Source organism: Mobula hypostoma, chromosome 3, assembly GCF_963921235.1.
Source record: "Mobula hypostoma chromosome 3, sMobHyp1.1, whole genome shotgun sequence".
NCBI lineage: Eukaryota > Metazoa > Chordata > Chondrichthyes > Myliobatiformes > Myliobatidae > Mobula > Mobula hypostoma.
Genome location: NC_086099.1, coordinates 68291144 through 68305006, shown reverse-complemented (window position 1 = coordinate 68305006; position 13863 = coordinate 68291144). Strand labels below are relative to the sequence as shown.

Below are 13863 nucleotides of genomic sequence, written 5' to 3'. Positions count from 1 at the left end.
GATTTTTGTACTTACATTTAGTTTTAATGTCAATTAGAAATCATGCGTACAAAGCATTACATGCACCCTGTTACTGGACAAGAAAAATATTTTGTATGCTTCTAGAGATCTATGAAACAGATCGACATGCCTAGTGAATTATAGTGGACTTGGCAACTCTTGTTAGTTTTAACAAGACAGTGCACCCCAATGTTTCACACAACACTGGTCTGGTCAGCGCTTCGCTATCAACGTTTCTTTACAGTGAAAATGCGCATTGCGTACTATCAGTGCACCATTACCCGAACCAGAAGGCCCTTTGCAGGGTATTACAACTTCGCTTCTAAGAAACTCCTAGCTAGCAGAGATACTGGTGCCCTTCTATTTTCAGAGACGGTACAGTGTCTTCTCCGGGCGGATCAGGAGACTTGGACTGTGCTAACGACACGCGGGGCTGGTAGGTACAGGAGATGAAAGGCAACCGGAAACTCTCACAGCTTTCGCTGGCTAGCCCGAGCTCTCTGACGGAGGAAGGAGCCGCAGGTGTTCGGCAGTATCTTGATGAACTCATCTGATCCGATCTTTTTTTTAAGCATCGCCACCCCCCCCCCCATTCCGCAGTGGATTAACTCCGGTGTGGGTATTAAAGCCCCGCCCAGTGCGTCTGGCTGGTAGATCGTTCTGCACTCACACGTCTACTGCCGGAGCTCTTTCCTCAGGTTTGGTCCGAAACACTGCAACAATGGAGTGGAAAGCAATGGAAATCAACCCCGAGGTAAGTACCATTCTTTAGGTATAGCAGAGGATTCCATTTTAATGGTTTATTTTGCTGAAATGTAACCATGTTGACTTTATTTTTTTATATATATTGCAGACGCTGAATAAAGTAAGTGCGCAACAGAATCAGCATCAAATTCGACAGGGATTCAACGACCTCGTTTGATTTACAGATGTCTTCGGATGCTCTTTTAAGTTAAACAAAATAAAGGGGTTCATTTATTTTCTCTATCTTGCATGTACATACAAATATTTAACTCAAATATTAAAAGGGCGCGGTCATGAGTAAATTTCCAATTATGGATGCACCATTTGAATTTCTATCACGTTAGACATATAGACTTGGCTTCTAATTTGCCATTTGGATCTAATAACATGAAATATTTTAATAGTCCTCGTGTTAAAAGTCTTGCTTTCTGCATAGTGCCTCTCTCGTCTGGGTGTGGCTTCCAGTTGGAAGTTCGTAGATGTGTTGGGTCTGGAAAACGAATCCCTATCCATGGTACCATCGCCCGTATGCGCCCTGCTGCTTCTCTTTCCTCTCAGTCAACAGGTACGGCACCGTCTTCAAGTGTGTTCATCCCTGGTACTGTGTTAAACCACCGTGAACTTGGCAACGCTAAATACAAACTTAATTTTTTCAAGCAATTATTCAAAACAGGCGGAGACTTAAATTGCGTGTATAGATCAACCTTATGTCTGAAATTGGTGTATTTTCCAACAGTAGATGAAGCAAAATATCCTTGTTTCTCTTAGAATAGTAATACAATATCCATAGATAATACTTTTGCAGATAAGAGATTTGTATTTCTTAGCCCTTTTAATGTAAGGCAAACAGGCTTCTGGAATGATCCTGAAATGTCTCCCTAAAATAAGATTTTCTTTCCAATGAAATCCCATTTCAATGCTATCTTCACTGCTAATAATTTGGGTGGAATAATTGCCTCGTCCTACCCAGGCTTGTAAATTTTGCCTTTTTAAGGTGCTAATCTTAGCCATGACAACCAAATGATTATCCTTTCTGACCTTGTGCAAACAATTAATTAACCACATTGGTAAACAAAGATTTTGCTTTTTTTTCTTTAAGCAATGGCAAAGATTTCTCATGAGGAATCTCCATTCTGTTCTGGTCAGACCAGGAGGCAGGTGAAATGCCTACAATTTAAAACAAACTATTCCATTTACAAGTATTTTTTCTAAAAAGGCAAGCTTTTGTTACTGCCTCTTTTTTTATATATAAAGTACAAATTTAACTACTTGATTACAAATTCATGTTTGTAAGGGATAGATGTATGAGGGAGGGAGGAAGTGCATTATAACCATGAGCTCATTTTATATGTTGAATTAAAACCCTAGTTAAGGATGCCCTGCAGGGAAGGATTTGTCTTTTCAAACTGAACTCAAATCTGTTACTTCTATTATCAGTAACAAATGTTGGTCATTGTGAGAATTGAAGATCTAAATTTGCCCTTGGAAGTAGTTTGAAAACTTTGAATGTACTTTCATCATTAGCATTCATTCCTGGAGTGGTTGGAATGAGTGTGGTGTAATAAAACTAAACTGATTGTTTTTGTCTGGGTGAATAAAGATCAAAATACAGGCATTGACATGTATTTAATTATCCTTTCTAAAAGACTGTTGTACTTTGATGTCAACCTTCCCATGATTGTGTGGCTAGGGTCAGGTTAAATGGCATCTATTGATTTACTAATGACATAGCAATTATTGGCAGAATTTCGGATGGTGACAAGACAAATGAGTGAGATTGATCAGCTGGTTGAGTGGTGGTGCAGCAGCGATCTTGTACTCAGATGTCAGTAAAACCAAGGAATTGATTGTTGACTTCAGAAAGGGAAAGTTAAGGGAACACATACCAGTTCCTCATCGAGGGATCAGCAGTGGAAAGGATGAACAATTTCATGCTTGAATGTCAGCATCTCTGAAGGTCTATCCTGGGTCCAAAGTATTGAAGCAAATACAAAGAAGACATGACAGTGCGTATATTTCATTAAGAGTTTGAGGAGAATTGGTGTGTTGCCCGAGATGCTCACAAATATCTAGATGTACCGTGGAGAGTATTCTAACTGGTTTCATCATGGTCTGGTAAGGAGTGGCCAATGCATAGGATTAGAAAAAGCTGCAGCAAGCAGTCATCTCTGCCAGCTTCATCGTGGGCACTAGCCTCCCCAGTATCCAGGACAACTTCAAAAGGCAATGCCTCAAAGGCAACATCCATCATTAGGGACTCCAATCACTCAAGACATGCCCTCTCCTCAAAGCTACCATCAAGGACGTGTTTCAGGAGCCTGAAGCCACACACTCAACATTTCAGGAACAGCTTTCCCCTGTGCCATCATATGACTGGACAATGAACACATGAGCACTACCTCAGAATTCCCCCCCTTTTTTTTTGCACTACCTAATTTAGTTTTTTGAATACATATTGTAATTTATATGTATTGTATTACAATGGAATGCTGCCAGAAAGCAACAAATTTCAAGCCAGTGATATGAAATCTGGTTCTCAACATAGTAAAATTCCTATGATTTATTATACTTGTCAATCTCTTCTATCTTGCTGGTTATCCTTTCTGTTGGATACACACTTACATGAAGTAAGTTTTTATCTGTTTGATTCCTACATTGAACGTCACAGCACTAAAGTCATTGGCTTAATTAGATTTTGAACTTGTACCCAAAACAGGCTCTTCCCCCCCCCCCCCCATTCTCCTGTTTTAGAATTACTAATTAGTCATTCCACCATTGGTGACCAAGTCTTTAATTCTAAATATAACAAATGCTCTCTCAATGTAAGAGTAAAGAGCCAACCTGATTACTTGTGGCTGGAGTATATTTGTGGCCCTAATAGTTATTCGTATGGTTTTGGATTTGTTGGAGTAAATGTCTGGTCTGCAGTAATACTTGATCCCAAAGGCTGAAGCTGCCTATTGAGGAAACTATTGAAGTTAATATTTGAATGGGCCAGAAGCTGCTAGTAAAGCAGCATCATCTTTTTTCTGTCATGAGATGTACCAAGCTGGAATGTGTAACAGGAATTTGTGTATTTGATCATACTGACTTGTGGGCATTGAAGGCTTGATTTGAATCTTCCACACAGGCAGCTGGTTTATCTTAGTTTTCATATGACCTTGTACTTTCCTGAGATTAAGCAACACTTATCTCCCTTTATATTTGCATTGATTTAATTGGAGCCTTCAGTGCCAAAGATTTTAAACCAGAAATTCTGTATTTCAAAAGGTTGCTACTATTGAGCTTGGTGAGGGATAGACCTGTCATTGTAGCTTGCAGAAATAATTTTATTCATTGCTCTGATACTGAAATTTAAATTATAAACTCACAACATTTGTTTTTCTCTTGTTGTGTCCTTGATGTAATATCATGCAACATTTAATTACAGAACTGTTGCTGTGGAGCTAGTCATGCCTGTAACCTGGTTGGCATTTTTCAGGTTTGATATCACTGGCATATCCTGAAATTTGTTTTGCAGCAGTACAGTGCAATACATAATTTTAAAAACATTACAACAAGAAATGTATATAAAATTTAGTGTTAAGAGGAAAATACAGCAATGTGGTTCATTGTTTGTTCATAAATCTGGAGGAGAAGTTGTTCCTGAAATGGCTATAGGCTCCTATACCACTACCTTGGTGGTAATGAGAAAAGGGCATGCTTGCAAGCCTGGACAGTACAATATGGGCAGCAAGCTGTAACCCATGTAGCAAACTTCCCCTCTCTGTGCACCTGATGAACACAAAGATACAAAGAGACCAATACAATTTGGCACCAGTCATGTTGCAGGAATTGCCAGTCAGTGTTTAACTCAACGTAGAGCTGCCTTAGGACCTCAAGCTTACAATTTTTCCCTTTTGGTTTACGCCCGAAGCCTTGCCTATGAGTAGGTGTAGCCACTCATGCAAAGCAGTGGAGATTTGAAATCAATTTTCTTTCTTGATGAGTTGCCAACCTCAGCTGAAGCGACTGGTTTTAAGGTGCCAATAACTTGCCTTTACTTCTGACAGTGGAAACAGTTCTGCCAGGCTTAGAAGCTAAGCCATATGTGAAGGCCAGGAGCTGGAACTGGTGGAAGCTATTTGAGGTGCACAACATAGGAACATTTAATGTGTATTGGGAGCTTGTCCTCATTACCAGCTATAACAACCTTAAGGAACATCTATAGAAATCTGCACGAGTCTTTACTGACATACTAAGTTTCCTCAAACTCCTAATGAAATGTAGCTGCTGTCGTTCTTCGTAATTACATCAATATGTTGGGCTTAGGATAGATTTTTGGAGATGTGGACACTCAGGAACTTGAAATTGCTCACCCTTTTCATTGCTGATCCCTCTGAAGACTGGTGTGTGTACTCTTGACTTCCCTTTCCTGAAGTCCACAATCAATTCCTTGGTCTTGCTGACATTGTGTCCAATATCCTTATCTGAAATTCTGCCAACAACTGTGTCAGTGGTAAATTTATAGATGGTGTTTGAGCTAAGGTTAGCCACATAGTAATGGCCACAGTCATGGTCATGTGATCAAATTAACTTCGGTTGTTCTTAGTTTGCATATTGAGATTGGGGGGAAAGTTTTTGTTGCATCTTCCACTACAGTATAACTGATCCTTTCTTGCCATTGGTTGTGTCGTTAATACATAGTAGTAATTCAACACAAACTTAAATGTCAATCTGCGGTGCAATAAGCTTAGTCAAGATGCTAGAGAAACTTGAAGGGAACAGGATTATTGAAAGTCTATAATTAAGTTGCTCAGCCTTCTACTAATTATGTGAAATCATGGTTATTTTCCTTGTTGTACCTCCTAATAGTTTGTGATTGACAGTTGTCACTTTGAAGGTTGTTTTGAAAACAAATGTGCATAAATTTCTTAACTTCATCACTGAATCCTAAATTTTGTTCTATTCCAGTAATCTTCCTCTCCAGTAAACAATGCAACTGCATCTTGAATTTGCTGCAAGAGATTCTAGTCATTATTGTCAGTTCAAAGGCCTATTCAAGTAGGAAACATATAATGTGACAAGTCAAGAATTTCTGTGTGGTTATGACTACACAGTGTATATACAAGGTTAGAACAGCATAGATGTGCTCCAGTAAGAGGTGCACTCATTTTAGTCCTGGCAGTCTGACAATTGTTTCTTATTGTAGACATCAGTCCACAGACTCTTGCATCAATTCTTGTTCTAGATTGCCCTCAATGGGAGTAAGATTGCAGGCAGCAGATGCAGGATCTGTCACCTTGCTGAATAATGGAGCAGAGTTGCAGATATCATTGCTTTGGCACAGAATAAAAATGCAGTTTGCTAATGCTGTTTTTCTTCCCACACAGCATGAATCGCACAGAAACCGTCAAACTTCAGAACTGAGTGGGAAGGGCATTGACTCAAAAATCTACTTTGTGGCACAGTCTATTTCAAATTCCTGTGGCACTATTGCACTTGTGAACACTGTTGCCAACAATCAAGATAAACTTGAGTTTGGTAAGATTGCTTGCTAAGATTTTAATGTGCTGTCCAATTTTACTCAAGTTTTGTGAAGGAAAGCAATATTTTTTCACAAGTCTAGTAAGCTCATGCCTACACATTTAAAGCTGTGCATTAAATGGCTATTATATATTCCCTGAGGTTACACCTTTAATCAGCTTTGCTTATTCTAATGAAGTTTGGGTGGGGGTTCTTTAATTGAATATGTGCCTTCAGAGTAATATCTTGTTTTTTGCAGTTGAAGGTTCAATATTGAAGAAATTTCTCAATGGAACTGCAGATCTTTCAGCTAAGGAAAGAGCAAAGCAATTAGAACAAAATGAGGTGATCTTTAAATTTCCAAGATTTGGGTATCTTTGCAAAGCTAAACTGAATTATCAGGCTTCACTAAGCTATCTGAATTTTCTGTGTAGGAGATACGTGCAGCACATGATGCCACTGCAGATGAAGGAGAGTGTCGGGTAAGAAGATGCACTATACTGACATTTGAATAAAGCTATTATTTTATGTCTTTGCATCTTGAAACTGGAAACTGCTTTGGTAACAGTTGCAGTTCTGTTAATGGACGTGGGAGGGCTCTGTAATTCTGCAACTTGCTAACAAGGTTTAATAAACTGCACTATGCCAATATAGTAGAACTAACTGGGGAATTCTGCATTTTGGTTACAAAACTTTAAAATGACACTGAATTTTAGTTTGCTTTTCCAAATTGATACTAGCGCAATCAGATGTTCTCTACCCATCCTTGGAATAGATAGGTTTACAGTATTTCCAAAGTGGATCAAGACAACTTTGGTTTTTCCTTCCACATGGGGTTTAACTATGGATACCAGGTTCTAGTTTCCTACTTGACTAAAGCTTTGTGTTCATTCAATGTGCGATGATGGAGAACTCTTCCCCTTTGGTCATCAGATGAATACTAATAATCAATTTATCCCGCTCCTGTTATAAAGATGTTTCTAGTTGGTACAAATCTTTATTATCAAGATGACAATTCTTGCACTGTTTATTTTCATCAAAACTTGCAATGACAATACCAGACTAAAACTCAGTTGCACTTGTGTAACTATCCTTTGGGTTGGGGGAAGTATGGACTACAGTGTCATGTGGCTTCCTCCACTGCTATTTTCTGTGCAACTGAGTGTGAATCCAGACATGCCACAATACACCAACCTTATTAGCTGGCTGGTGTTTTTTTTAGTGGTGCACATTGAAAATGTTACTCTTGGACAAATGAACAGGTGATTCATATCATATACTGCACTTGTGAGGAACTTGCTACCGACCTAAACCAAGCTGACTTTTGTTCATGATACAAAAGTGTCCGTAGATCTAGATTAAAAATTGAGAGTAGCCGTTCTGTAAGATTGTTGCTAATCTAGTCTTGGCCTGGACACCACTTACTAAGTCTTTCGAAACATCAACTCCCTTGTGTTCAAAATACGCGCTTGTCTCCCACTACAGTAAGCTTTTGGGTAGAAAAATGCATATACTTAAATGGACCCCTCATTTTAAAATTATCTCCCATTAGGTGAAGAACCAATATTCAAAGACTCTTGTCCCTTTCCTTAAACCCCCCACCCCAGGGAATCCCTCTAATTATTTTAATTCTAATCAATCATTTCTCAATTAGGATTCAATTTCAGATGTTTCTATGAATGGTTTTTGACTACTAGGATGATTACTTTATATGGAAACTAAAAGTGTGCACTATGCCAGGTGTTTTTTTTTGTTCCTTGTAAAGTGGCATTGAAATTTCCCTAATTTTGTATCCTGAATCCTGCATCAAAGGTCATGGTTTCATCTTAATTGCTTGCTATATTTGTATGCTAAGCTTGTGTATTAGGATCCTCTCATCTTTGTAACATTTTGTAGTTTTGCTGTTCTTCCTCTTGCTAGCTCCCCATAGCTGATCTCCGGCTGTACCATAAAACACAAGGTATGGGAACCATTTAGCCCATTTGAGTCCATTCTGCCACTCAATCATAGGTGACATTTCTTCCTTTTAAAGTATTCTCTCAATCTATCTTCTCCCCACTCCAAAATCCTTAACCCCTTCCCAGTCAAGAATGTATCAGTCTCTGCCTTGAATGTACCCAATGACTTGGCCTCCACAGCCCTATGTGGCAATAAATGCTACAGATTCACCACCACCTAGTCTGCTTTAAAGGGATGTTCCTTTTTTCCATTTTGGGTTATGTCATCAATCACAAGCTCTCATACAAATGGAAGATTCCTCTCTGTCTACTGTATTCAGGCTTTCTAGTATTTGAAAGATCTCCCCTCATCTCTGTATCCCACTTGTTATCCATACACTTAGTCTAGGCTTGTCCCTTTTGCAAGCCTTTGAGTCTGCCTTGCAGTTCTAATCCAGTTTTTACTATGAACAATTGAGTCCACAGTATACTTGATTCCAAGCTCTAAATAGAAGCCTTGAAGTTCTCAGATTAATCAAAATTTACCTGATATCATGAGGGTTAACAAGTCCTTGGATCAGTGATCTAGAACTAGTTTAAGATTACTGGTGTAACAGCCAGTATCTGAATATAGTTGGATAAAATGTCATGCAGTAATTATTGTTTCTTCGTAGTTGCATGAAGATGGTACGAACTTCCATTTTATCACTTTTGTTGGCGTAGATGGACACCTCTATGAACTAGGTAACACTGTCTTGCACAAAATTGCTTGTCACTATTACATTTTATTTCAAACTATAAGCTAACTACACAACTTGGTGACTGGTGCACAACATCCAATATTAGATGCCCAAGCATAAGTGCTGACAAGAAATGGTGATACACACACAAAATGCTGGAGGAACTCGGCAGGCCAGGCAGTATCTATGAGGGGGAGAAATAAAGTACAATCGACATTTTGGGCTGAAACGTCAAATGTACTTTTTTCCATAGATGCTACCTGGCCTGTTGAGTTCCTGCAGCTTTTTGTGTGTTGCTTAGATTTCCAGCATCTGTAGATTTTCTCTTGTTTATGAAATGGTTGTACTGTGGATTTCATTTAATTGGGCCAATAGTTAATCAGGGCAGCTATTTAATTGGGGCAATACTAAAAGAACAAATTAATTCAAAATAGCTGGAATTCCCTTCATTTAATTGGGACAGGAGACTTGCTGAGTAATTTCTAACTAGCATCAATCACGTGCACTTGTGTGGCTATTAGATGCTACACTATGCTTAAGTAATTGGTTTTTAAGTAGCATCATTTGCATGTGTTTGTGTTCAAAAAGTTGTTTTTTTTTTTTGGGTCACTGAAAGTTGTCAAGAAATAAGCGGTGAGGCAATTCTGACCTGTTTTGCTCACTGTGGTTTCAAGCGTTGAGGCTTGGAGATGCCAGAGATGGCCAGGAAAGAAAATGAAATGATTTCACTATTTCAAGTTGGGAATTATAAAGATATCGATGATCATCTTTAATGAAACAATATAAAAGGTGATCTGGAGGATGCAATTGTCTAAATCAGGTTATGAAAGCAGTGCATTATCTGCACTGGGTGTCAGTGCTGATGTATTTTTCATAATCAAAAGAACATGGCAGATGAATTCCTCTGTCTAACCTGGAACTAAGTTCTGTATTCCATTTAATTAATTTTTTTACTCAGTTAAATGGTAGTTCCTTGTACCTTTTAATTATATCCAGGAAGCCTTGGCTAATTGAGCCAAAATGTACTGATCCCAATGTGTCCCAATTAATGAGAATCCACTATTTAATTTGGCACTGGGTACTAAACCACAGAAGTAAACAAACAGTTGTGCATACAGGGCAGCTCTATCGATGTGGTGACAGTTGAACTTGCAGTTTTTGTTTTAAGTTTGAGGTTTTGGATAACTGGCAGTAGTTAACGTTAAGGTAGTCGTTCAATAATGCTTGTCATTTAAATTCTGGAGTTCCCACTATATGAACAGTTAACTTTTTTAGCAAGTTGCTTTGGCTTTTGTCTAGTTGAATGGCCTTTTTCATCAGTGGCCTTATTATGCTCATTTATAATGCCCTACACATTTTACTTTTTTTTAAAGATGGAAGGATGCCATTTCCAATTGACCATGGAGAAACATCAAAAGATAGTTTAATGCAGGTGAGCTACTGAACTCAATTTTAACTCTTGACTCCACAACTTCATGTTTTATAATTGGTAAAAATCTAAATTTATCTTGGTCGGGATCTCATTAACTTAGTTGCATATATTGAATATGAACAAACGTTTGAGTAATCAGCATGCAAGAAAAAGAATTACAATTTGGTTGGTAAATTCAGTGCTTCTGGGAATCTGCTTTTTTAATATTAAGAATTGTTTTTGCAGGATGCAGCAAAAATATGCAGACAATTCATGGAACGTGATCAAGGAGAAGTTCGCTTTACTGCTGTGGCACTTTGCAAAGCCTCATGAATGGGGGATGGGGAAGTAAACAATAAGCACAGCACTGCAGTTTAAATTGCTATTCTAAGCTCAATGTTTTAGCTTAAATCACTTGTGTATATTGAAGAAGTTTAAGTGCAGCCTTTTTACACGTATAGTAAGAATGGTTGAAGTTCAATGGTTAGTACAGTGCCTTGCAGATATTTTCAGCTCCCAACCTCTCATAAATGAGTATTACGATGAGGGATTTTGATCAATTTAGTTGAGTATTTGTGAACCACATGTTTATTTTGGACAAATTGTTAAGCATGAAAATCTAAATTCAAGAACTGAAATGTCAGCAGTTCAAAAGTATTCATTCCCCCTTTGCTCAGTACTTAATTGAACCACCTCTTGCAGTTGTTACAGCTAGTAGTCTTTTTGGATGTCTCTATTAGCTTGGTACAATGTGATGGGGCAAGATTTGCCTATTCCTCCTTGGGAAAATTGCTCAAGCTGTGCCAGTTTAGTTGGGGAGCAGTGTTGGACAGCAATCTTGAGGTCTTGGAACAGATGTTCAATTGGGTTAAGGTCATTACTTGCACTGGGCCACTCAAGGATATCAATTTTCTTCAGTTGAAGCCACTTCATGGTTGCTCTGGCAGTGTGCTTTGGGTTGTCCTGCTGCAGGACTAACTGGCTTTGTGTGCGGGGTGGGGGGATTGAGTTTGCCCCACCACCCCCCATCTTGATTTACTTGCAAACATTTGATCAACATGCAAAGAGACATTGTCAATGTGCTGTTGATTGTGGTGTCCTCCAAATGCTTGGCCTTTATAAAAATGACAATCAGCTGAATCAACATTTCAGAAACTCAGTTGTGATGTGAGAAGGAAATCTCATCGCTGATTGGCTGTGTGGCAAACTTTGTGTGTTGTCGTCTGGAATTTTGCCTGCATCGGCTCGTAAATAGGATAGACGCCTGTAAGCAATTTGTCTACAGAATTGTTCATGGAAAACCATGCTTCTAGGAATTCTCCTGCATGCTATGTGTTTGCTTCGTGCAATAACTCACTGATGCCCAGTTGAGTTTGTGCCCCTTGATCTTCATGGGTGGAGACTAGGGAGAGGTCGTCATATTGCTTTACAGCCAGATGATATTTGTGGATTCTTATGGAGAGGTTTCTCACAATTTGGCTGATGTAATATTTGCTACAATCCCTGCATTGGATTTTGTAGACCACATTGGTCTTGTCTAAGCTTGGTTCATTCTTTGTCTGCAAAGTACTCTCCTCAATGTTGCAGTTGACTTGTGCATGACTGAACTTCTGTTCTTGGAGCAGTCCTCAATCCCCATTGCATGATGTTGCCTCCACTATATTTTACAGTAGGGATGGTGTTACCTGGGCGATACACAGCATTAGATTTATGCCCATGCACTGTTTAGTGCTGAGCCAAAATGTTCCAATTTTGTCTCATCTGACAAGACCTACTTTCACATCTTTACAGTATCTCCTAAGTGAAACTTTGCAACATCTTTATGGGCAAAGATGTTTTTAAGCCGAGACTACTTCCTTGCCACTTTTCCATTTAAAAACCCTTTTTATACAAAGCCTTAGAGTGGGGAACCATGATCTTTTTCTCCAGTTGCAGCCACTGACTTCTGCTGCTAACTCTGACTGTTGGGATCAGAGTAGCCTCTTAAAATGCCTTTCTTCAGTGTCTTAAGTTCACAGGGATGGCTTGACCTACACTATGGCTGTAGTTTCTTTTTTTTCCCCACTTTTTCATGATGGACTGCACTGAGCTTGGAGGTATGTTCAGTGCCTTTGAGATGGTCTTGTACCCTTCCCCAGATTTGTGCTTCACTTTTTTTTTAATCTTCCTGACTTGTCTTGAATGCTATTCTGGCTTTGTCTGTTGAAAATCTGCCATACTGTTGGCCTTCACAGAAAGAAGGAATATTCTTATGAATTCATTGAAAACGGGATCCTTCAATTTTCTACATCAAACAAATTGGGGAAGTTGTTAAGGTAATATATTGCACCTGAGGAAAGTTGATGAATACTTTATCAGCCTCACAATTTTGGTTTTTAATTTTTAATAAATTGACAGGTTTTAGTATTTCTGATTTGACTTGATGCACAATGTCTTGTAGATTGGCTTAAATCTTCCAATATTTTAAATTTAGAAAATGAGACAATAAAATGTGAAAATAGTTGGGGATGAATACTTTTTCAAGGCACTGTATTTCTGCAGAATTTCTATCTTGGGCAGTATTGAATAGAAAATATTTGTAGTTGTATTCAAAAGCAGTCATAAATTTTTGAGCATCCACCTTGTGAACACTGCAGTAGACTGGTAAAAGCTACTTGATTTAGTGCTGGACTGTTGTACTTTGCCTCAAATTTGTCTGCAGAAACTGGAAATGCGGCTTAATCCCACATTGTGCCTAATTTTTACAGCTGCATAATATCTGAAATAAAATCACTGCAACCGTTTAAGATGTGTATTGTAATTAGTTACACAAGGTGAAAATTATTGAAGCCAATGGCATATCTTTACTTGCAGCTTGTTTGTTTTTAGCCTCCATTTGCCTTTGAGGTTTTGATCAGATTTAACATCACTGGCATATGTAAAGTTACGAGTTTCACAACATCATGAGTACAATGAAATGCATGATAAATGAGGAAGAGTGCCTGAGTTACATTAAGTATATATGTTAAATTAAGTGGTGCAAGATAACAAACAAAAACAGTAGTGAGACGGTGTTCATGGTTTCAATGTCCATTTAGAAATTGGGTGGCAGAGGGGAAGAAGTTGCTGCTGAATCGGAGTGTGTGCCTTCAGGCTTCTGTGCCTCCTTGCGGACAGAAACTATAAGAAGGGTGCATTTCCTAGGGAGGGGTGAGAGTCCTTAATGATGGATGCTGCCTTCCTAAGGTACCACTCATTGAAGATCTCCTGGTTACTACAGAAGCTAGTACCCATGAAGCTGACTAATTTTACAAGTTTTTGCAACTTCTATCTCGTGTAGTAGTAACCCCCCCCCCATTCCAGATAGCGATGCAGCAGTCTTTCAGAATGCTCTCCATGGTACATCTGTAGAAGTTTTTGAGTGTTTTGGGTGACAAACTAAATCTCAAACTCCTAAGAAATATAGCTACTGTCTAGCCTTAATAGTGTTACGTACCCCATAACTGGGTTGCCAAACCAGCAGAAATGGATCACTCAGTTGGAGTCT

At 38.7% G+C, this 13863-nt stretch overlaps 1 protein-coding gene across 1 annotated transcript; it reads left to right on the top strand.

Moving 5' to 3' along the window:
* The first annotated feature begins 721 nt into the window (after positions 1–721).
* Positions 722–13123, top strand: uchl1 (ubiquitin carboxyl-terminal esterase L1 (ubiquitin thiolesterase)). Its single transcript, XM_063042456.1, has 9 exons — positions 722–754; positions 854–865; positions 1181–1309; positions 6117–6267; positions 6509–6594; positions 6684–6731; positions 8861–8930; positions 10300–10358; positions 10584–13123. Exons 1-9 carry the CDS (start codon positions 722–724, stop codon positions 10668–10670), a joined length of 675 nt encoding a protein of 224 aa, XP_062898526.1. The 3' UTR covers positions 10671–13123.
* Positions 13124–13863: the final 740 nt, after the last annotated feature.